Source organism: Aethalodelphis obliquidens, unplaced genomic scaffold, assembly GCF_003676395.1.
Source record: "Aethalodelphis obliquidens isolate GAN/ISIS:26980383/991018 unplaced genomic scaffold, ASM367639v1 scaffold79, whole genome shotgun sequence".
Classification (NCBI taxonomy): Eukaryota; Metazoa; Chordata; class Mammalia; order Artiodactyla; family Delphinidae; genus Aethalodelphis; species Aethalodelphis obliquidens.
The window spans coordinates 4,555,626-4,564,048 of NW_020838023.1; the positions used below are offsets into that span (position 1 = coordinate 4,555,626).

An 8,423-nucleotide genomic window follows, 5' to 3' on the forward strand; every position below is an offset into this window, starting at 1 on the left:
ATGCTTTACTGCAGACAGTCCTTCTGGAACACCAATATGCATAATAAATGACTTGGGGATATTGTAATAAATGTCACTTCCTCTCTGATTAGTATCCCTCTCCCTCAGTACTTGTTTTGAATCAGAAATGGGCATATTAAACAAGCACACTAAGAACTTTTCTGCAGGTCCCAGGATCATGTTTTGAGAAACACTGCTGTAACAGAAAATTCTGTTTTAGATTTGATAATCAGCAGTATAGACTGTCTTCTTATTTGTGAAATAAGGGTCAGTTGTGTAAATAGCACTGTCATATACATAGAGCTTGAAAAAAATGCTACAGTCTAGTAAATTAAAAAAAAAAACACAAAAAAACTAGAGTATGACTCAAATCCCTAGTCCTGAACCTCATTTTTCTTAGTAGTGAAACGTGGCTAACAGGATGGAGCTGGTAGATAAATCTGTGAGCCTGTTTTTAAAACTGTTTTAACTGTTTTGCAAGGCTGGGATAGTATATTTTCTGTCTTTGGCGGGATTATAGTCAGAGTGGGGTGTTGGCACACAGGTATAAAGAGAGTATTCAGATTGGAAGGTCATGAGCAATTATACTCAAGAACCATAAATCCAATCCTACAATAACTCTTCATGTCTTCCAATTCCTAAATTTATTTTCAGTTAAATGAAAGCAGTCATCTAAGGGGTGTTGTGCTGTGAATCAAGACAGGGTTAACATTATAGAAGATTTTGGTTCCAATTTCATAAATCTATATCTTCAAATAAAACCCCAAATGCAAATAACACATCTCGATCACTTTGTAAGTTATTTTTCTGCATTGGTTCTTTCTCTCAATCTTTAGCTAAAACGAGATTTGGGACAGATTCCAGGCCAGAAGAAAAAATGCAAAATTCCATACTCCCCATTCTTTGGTTATTTTGCCTAGAATTGAAGTGGATATGTGGCAGTTAGCCACGGGGGAACTCAAAATTTTCAGATTTACTCTCTTCATTAATCAAGTTGAGCAAGTAATTTCTAAACTTTCGGTCAGCTTTGTACCTCCCTGTTAGTAGCCCAGTATGTCGTTCTCCTACCTCAGAGACTATAGACATAAAAAGCGTTCTTAAAAGTCATCTAGTCCTGCCAACCTATTTGACAGTGAGGAAGCTGAACCCGTTTCTTGGGGAGTTGCTCAAGGTCAAATGGCTTGGGTGAGGGGCAGAATTAGCACTCTAGTTTAGGGACACTGACTCTTGGAAAACGAAGTTCTTGAATAAGTCTTCCGGAAACACTCCATGCGAGTGATTTAGGATGGTCTCCAGGAGAAGAGGAAATGCAAAACGATGAGGACTTTTTGCCCTGACATTTGGCTCTTCAGTGGGAGTGGTCCTATGGCGGGAATGTGTGCGGGAGGTGAGGGGGAGTGCAAGAATATTTGAACTTCAGGCAGGCGACCTGAGTTCCGGTGATAGTTCTGACACTAAAGAACCACGTGCCTTTAGTAAACGTGCTTAACTTCTTTATAGGAAGGCAATCACTACAAACCTGCCCAATCATAGTCGCCCAATATACTTTGGTCGCTTTCTTCCCTCATTTGAGAATTATTAACATTAAAGGGGAAAATATAAGGTATATTACCTAGAACAGTGCCTAGGACATATTAAGGCTCAATATTTTCACTGATTATTATCATACCGTGGATTTTTCAGACGCCGTGCCAGGTAACGCGCAAGAGGCAGTGTGTATTTTTTTTAACCTGGACCATGACTGCGCATGTGCGCCTCTAATCGAGCACTTAGTCATTTTCCCACTTACAGACAAGCTCCGCCCCCGAGGGCGTGTCCCTTAAAGCGCGGGCACCGGGTAAAGCGCGCTCTCGTTTGGGAGTGACGTAAACCAGGCCCACAAATGGGGCGTTTGCTTCCGGGGCCAAGGGTTCTTCATTTCCGGGAGAAGCCCGTCTTGCCGATAGCGGGCTGTGTGGGGGGAGTTCGCTGCTGCTTTCTGGTCCGGTGGCTCGCTCCGGGAAAGCCAGGCATGAAGATCACGAGGCAGAAACACGCCAAGAAGCATCTTGGCTTCTTCCGCAACAATTTTGGGGTCCGCGAGCCGTACCAGATCCTGCTGGACGGCACCTTCTGTCAGGCGGCTTTGCGGGGCCGCATCCAGCTGCGGGAGCAGCTGCCCCGCTACCTCATGGGGGAGATTCAGCTGTGCACCACCAGGTGGGCCTGGCTGGTCCGGGTGGAGGCGCGGGGGCCCCGCGGGTGCGGTAGAGGCGAGGCCGCTGCTCGCAGGCATCCATTGGGAGCCCTCGAGGGGCAAAGCGCGCCGCCCACGCGGAGCTGACAGTTCAGCGGGACCGCTAAGGAGGGTGGGCGAGTATCTACCAAGTAGATAGACAGTATAAGGTACGGCGAGTATTCATCTTAACCTGGAGGCTAAGAACACGTGCTTTGCCGTTCGACCTGGTTTCCAGTATTGGGCCCAGTTCTACCAGCTTTGTGATTTCGGACAAGTTACTTAACCTCTCTGAGCCTTGGATTACTCATTTGTAGAAAAAAGCTCGTAACTACTTAACACACTTCCTATAAGTCGGACGAGGTGTAGAGCGTTTATTGGTATCTCAGACCTGTATCCTCTAAGTGATTGCTTGTTGTTTGCATAGCTTTTCCCAGTTTAAGAATTTTTCAAACTTCACAACTGCCCCATGATGTAATATCTTCGATTCCCAGAAAGATAAGTCAGGACTCGATGTTTCCTAACTTTGTGCAAGGTCATTTGTTTATTCAGCTGTGTTTATTGAGCACCAGCCATACGCCAAGCACTGCTCTAGCAGAGGATAACTTGGTGAACAGGACGATCTCCCAGCCCGTATGGCCAGCGAAGTGCATAAATCAACCTCTAATTGGTGTGTTTTGACCCCTAGTTTCCTCACTTCTTCAAACACCTAAGATGGAATCTTGGGGGCTTGACTGGAGGAAAGATGGAATCAAGGAAGGTTCCACAGAGGAGATAACTTTTGAGCCCAGTCACGGTTCAGTTCTGAGGGGAAGGACATTTTTTGAGTGAAAGAAAAGAGAAGTGACTTGTAGGGACCTCTTGAACAAAGGAGTGGAGTGGAGTTGTGAAATGCCAGGGAAAGAGATTAGAGCACAGCGTATATTTGGGAAAGAAGCTGATAAGAAGATAAGTTGAGTCTGCATAATGAAGAACTACTATTCATAAACTTAGTTTTGTTTTTTTTTTTCCTTTGTAGAATATTTCCTTTAAAAAGTGAACAGAGAAAATTTAAATGACCTATAATACCACACCAGTGACTGACCACTGTTAGCATGTGGTGTATCATCCAGTTCTTTACACACACACACACACACACACACACACACACGAATGGGCTCTTACTCTGCATGTGATATTAATGGCCTGCTTTTCTCACATAACACTACTCCATGAACAGCTTTCTATATTCAGAACTTAATGTGGGTTTCATTCAAGCAGAGCCTCAAATGGGTCATAGTTACCCCCTAAGTTTTGATCCCCATCTCCTTCAGAGCTCCCAGACAAGTTCTCAGATGGTGTGTGCCCCAGAGTTGATTGCTTCTGGCTACAAGCCTTGTCCACTTACCCCTGTCTGCCATAGAAATATTAACATTTTTAATACAGGGCTGTAATATAAAAAAGGTTGAGAAGTACTGCATGAAATTATATTCTGCAGCATTTTTCCCCCTAAAGAATTTATTTTAACTTATGGGATATTTTATACATACACAAAAATAGAATAGTATAACGAAACGTCTGTCACCCAGTTATTGCAATTATTTACATGGCCATTCTTTTTTTTGGCTACCTCGGGTGGGTCTTAGTTGCAGCATGTGGGATCTTTCGTTGAGGCGTGCAGGCTTCTCTCTAGTTGTGGCTCGTGGGCTTAGTTGCCCCGCAGCATGTGGGATCTTAGTTCCCTGACCAGGGATGGAACCTGCGTCCCCTGCATTGGAAGGCGGATTCTTAACCACTGGACCGCCAGGGCAGTCCCAACATGGTCATTCTTATTCATTTAAGAATAAGTTACTGCTAGTTTATTTTAAAGCATATTATTGTCAATTCTTGGTGTGTATCAAGAGATAAATGCTATCAGACCTGATAAGTATCTTCTAGAAAAGATAACTGCAGCTATGTGAGGGGTAAGTTGGAGAAGCAAGAGAATGAAGAGCAAGAAGAAGAAGAAGAAGCAAGAGAATGAAGACATGCACGTTTTGTTTGTGGTTGTCTAGTCAAGAAATAATGGGAGCCTGAACCTGAGAGAGGAGAGGTGGGAATTTCACAAGGAGACGTTACAGAGGTAGATTCCAACAGCTGAGATAGGACTACCACTGATGGGGTAGGGGCAGGGGTAGGAGTGAGGAAGCAAAGGTTAAATAGGATTTCTGATTTCGAAACAGTATCTGAGAAGATAATAAATTCAAAGAGGTAGCAAGCCCTGGAGAAGTCTGGAGGCAGGAAAGTAGTTTGATTTTAGACATCGTGAATTTGACAAAGAGCTGATGGCGGGCCATCCACAAGAAATATTCAATAAGTAGTTGGCAATTTAGGCCTGAAACTCAAAATGGATGACTTTAGAAGCAAAATCTCTTAAAAAAATCAAAAACTAATGGTGTGATAAAGCAGGTGAGGCAAGGTAGAATCAGGCAAGGGCTGGCTAAGGTTGAGAAATCTTTGACTCAGTAGTTCTCGTCGTAATGTTTAAGAGGAAGTTCCTGGGGAGCTTATTAAGATGCTAATGTTTGACTCCACAAGGAGTTCAGATTTGGGGATGAGAAAGGAGCTAGAAATTAATATCACTGTGTCATTCCGATAGGGGTAGTTTATAGATGACACTTTGAAAAACATTGCCTGATATTAATATGAAAATGCAAAGTGAAAGAAAGTTGTGATTGTTTTTAAACACGCCAGTGACTTGAGAATGTTTACTTTTCTAAGCTGAAAATATTCTGAAGGTGCACCGATTTGCACTTGAAGGAGAAACCTGTAGCACTGTGGTTGGTCCAAAGCATCTATCGTCAAACTACTTAGATTCACATTTCAACTCTACCTCTTATTAGTTGTTTGAATTTGGGCATGTTACTTGAAATCTCTCAGAATGAGGTGTTCTAAAATAAGGATAATTTTACAGTAAGCTGCCCTCATACTGTATAGCACAGGGATCTCTACCTTATGCACTGTGCTAATCTGAATGGGAGGGAAGTCCAGAAGGGAGGGGATATCTGTATGTGTGTGGCTGATTCATTTTTTGCAGTGGGAGCTAACACAACATTGTAAAGCAACCATACTCCAAGAAAAATTAATAAAAATAAATAGAATAAAAGTAGAAAAAAATAAAGTAAGCTGCCCAACTTTGTAGGGCTGTTTTGAGATAAGCGAGAATTTATGTAAAGGCAGTTAGCATGCTGCCTGCACATAAATGCTCAGTACATTTTAACTGTTTATTATGTTCCTTCTACTTGGTGTATGCATTTTTCGGGTCTTTTAAGAGTGAAATGCTTAATGTATGGTTTGTAGTTTAAAAAGAAGAATTGGGTATTTTTTTTTATAATTTATGTGAACAACAGATATGCGTCTAATTGTGAGCTGCTAATAACTTCTTTTTTTCAGGTGTGTGTTAAAAGAGTTGGAAACATTGGGAAAGGACTTATATGGGGCAAAGCTGATTGCACAAAAATGCCAGGTTCGAAACTGTCCCCATTTCAAGAATTCAGTGAGTGGATCAGAATGTCTGCTTTCCATGGTGGAAGATGGGAATCCTCACCATTATTTTGTGGCAACACAGGTGATACCACTTTTAAAACCAGAGTCAATCTTAATCATTTCTATTTATACTCCATATGGAGCTATTTATCATTAGAAAAAATTAGGTGGAAGTGGTTTTAAGTGTTTCAACTTTTTAAAATGCATGCTTTCAGGTTAATTTGTAGTCAACGAAAGCAATTGTCATTTCAGAATTTGAGGAGAGAACATTAAGCATAATGATTTTCTTCTAAATTACTGAAGTTTCCTTTTGTAAAATAAAAATTATTGACAGATGTGATGATATGTTTTGGGGCTCTTGAAGGGAAGGGGAGTAGAGCAAAGATTTTACATTTTATGTTTATGCATGTTTTTTCACATTCCCGTGTTTCATATTATTTCTTAGAAAGTCGTGTTTCATATTGTTTGAGACTATACCACCAGTATGGAACTGTTTCAGGCTTTTAAAGACTGGGAAGCAGGGGAGGAGAGACTCTCAGGGTCAATATTAATGAATAAGCTCACACACATACAGATTTCCTTAAATTTGCTTGTAGGATTATAAAATTACACAATTAGAAGCAGAGCTGAGTCTAGAATCTGAATCAGCTAATTCCAACTTTATTTCTATTCTTTCAATCTCTGTGAGCATTCTTTTTTTTTTTTTTTTTTGTGGTACACGGGCCTCTCACTGTTGTGGCCTCTCCCGTTGCGGAGCACAGGCTCCGGACGCGCAGGCTCAGCGGCCACGGCTCACGGGCCCAGCCGCTCCGCGGCATGTGGGATCTTCCCAGACCGGGGCACGAACCCGTGTCCCCTGCATCGGCAGGCGGACTCTCAACCACTGCGCCACCAGGGAAGCCCTCTGTGAGCATTCTTGACCCTTTCTGAAACATACCTCAGAGTAGAAATGAGGAACATCACCTAGTATATTTACCTTTGCATTAGTTTGTAATTCGAGGTCCTAGAAAATTTATGGTCTTAGAATATTGATCAATATAAAATATTGATAAATCCCATTCACATTGTTGCCACTTAACTGTGGTCAGTTTTTATGTTTTTCTTCCTTTCTTTATCATAAAATATACTCCCATTAGTAAGACCTAACTGATTTGAAAAGTAAAACCTGGGATCTCTTTTATTTTCAATATAGCCCACTTTAAGTTCTTAGAAATCTCTTTAAGGCATCTGATTCAACTGACATATTTGAAGTAAATAGTTCTATTTTTGTTTTTAATAGGATCAGAATTTGTCTATGAAAGTAAAGAAAAAGCCTGGAATTCCTCTCATGTTCATTATTCAGAACACTATAGTCTTGGACAAACCTTCTCCAAAAACAATTGCATTTGCTAAAGCAGTAGAGTCAGGTCAGCTTGTCTCAGGGCAAGAGAAACAAAGTATCAAGCAACTCAAAGAGGAACAGGGTTTAGTAAAAGACCCTGAACAGAGAAGAAAAAAAAAGCGCAAGAAAATAAGTGGCCCTAATCCTCTTAGCTGTTTGAAGAAAAAGAAAAAAACACAGGATACAAACTCATCTGCCTCTGAAAAGAAAAGAAAAAGAAAAAGAATCCGAAACAGATCTACCTCAAAAATACTTTCTGAAAAGCAGAATGCAGAAGGGTAATGAGTCCTTTGGATACTTTTAAAGACATGCAAATATGAAAATGAATTTCTTTTTGAAACTGTGGAAGTACTTATGTTAAAAGACTAAACTTATTTTTGTAAATGAATATTGACCCACAAGCCTTTGTATAAAATTATTTGTTAAAAAAAAAAACCCAGAATGGATGGATTTAGGTGTGATCATGTTCACTTTTCTTAGAGAATTTGGAGGTTGTTTTTTAATGTAAAACTGTTGTCTCTTTCTGTCTTACTGCTGCCCACCACCCTCCAACATTATATGCAGATAGTTTAAAAAAATCATATAGTACCAAAACACTTGTGACAAAAAAGAGGTAATCCCTTTTTCACATTCACAAAGGAAACTTTCTCTTTCAACTCATGTAGTGGTTTTAGAATTTACATGTACATTTCCAAATAAAATGAATCTGCTGCTACCTTTGGATCTGCCCATTATTTATTGACTTCCTACTAGAAAGAGTAGAAATTTTGCTTACTTATTTTACTCCACCATTTTTCTAATATATTAATATTTCAATCTTTATACATCCCAAATTCGGTATTTTCATTTTGATGACTATAAACTCTGTTTACCGCTAAACCAAGTAGCCTGCTATGGTTGAATTTATTTTTTATGTTACTTTTTTGTTATTCCAGAAGTTAATAATGGTCTCATTTTCTTCTAGCCTCTGACTTGATCTTACTATGTTCTCCAGTAACTCTGGAAAGGATCTCATAATTTTCAATATAATATCAGGTCATTTCTTACCCCTGGAATACTTCTGGAGACAGCCCTCTGTCCTCCAATGTGGAAAGGTTTTCTGCCAAGCATGTTGCTCAGCTATCACCCAGACATTTCCTGTCCTTATCCAGAGAATCTACTTTGTCACTTCTGTAGCCTAGATTCTTCATTCTTGATTTCCTCTTCTGCTGTGGTGGAACATAGAGTGTGTAGGAGGTACATTTTTTGAGGCTCAACCAGTGTGTCTAAACCTGTATTTGTTGCACTGATAATCTAGCAAGATAAAGAATTCTTTGTTGAAAA

The 8,423-nt window shown here is 40.3% G+C and overlaps 1 protein-coding gene across 1 annotated transcript; it reads left to right on the forward strand.

Moving 5' to 3' along the window:
• Positions 1 to 1,922: 1,922 nt before the first annotated feature.
• Positions 1,923 to 7,815, forward strand: UTP23 (UTP23 small subunit processome component). The gene is made up of 3 exons (XM_027092537.1): positions 1,923 to 2,199; positions 5,627 to 5,801; positions 6,999 to 7,815. The coding sequence occupies exons 1-3, from the start codon at positions 2,012 to 2,014 to the stop codon at positions 7,380 to 7,382; spliced, it is 747 nt and encodes a 248-aa protein (XP_026948338.1). The 5' UTR covers positions 1,923 to 2,011; the 3' UTR covers positions 7,383 to 7,815.
• Positions 7,816 to 8,423: the final 608 nt, after the last annotated feature.

Coding starts and splice junctions, on each gene's coding strand:
- UTP23 (XM_027092537.1), top strand. CDS start 2,012: ATGAAGATCACGAGGCAGAAACACGCCAAGAAGCATCTTGGCTTCTTC. Junction 2,200..5,626: donor ATTCAGCTGTGCACCACCAG/GTGGGCCTGGCT, acceptor TCTTTTTTTCAG/GTGTGTGTTAAAAGAGTTGG. Junction 5,802..6,998: donor ATTATTTTGTGGCAACACAG/GTGATACCACTT, acceptor TGTTTTTAATAG/GATCAGAATTTGTCTATGAA.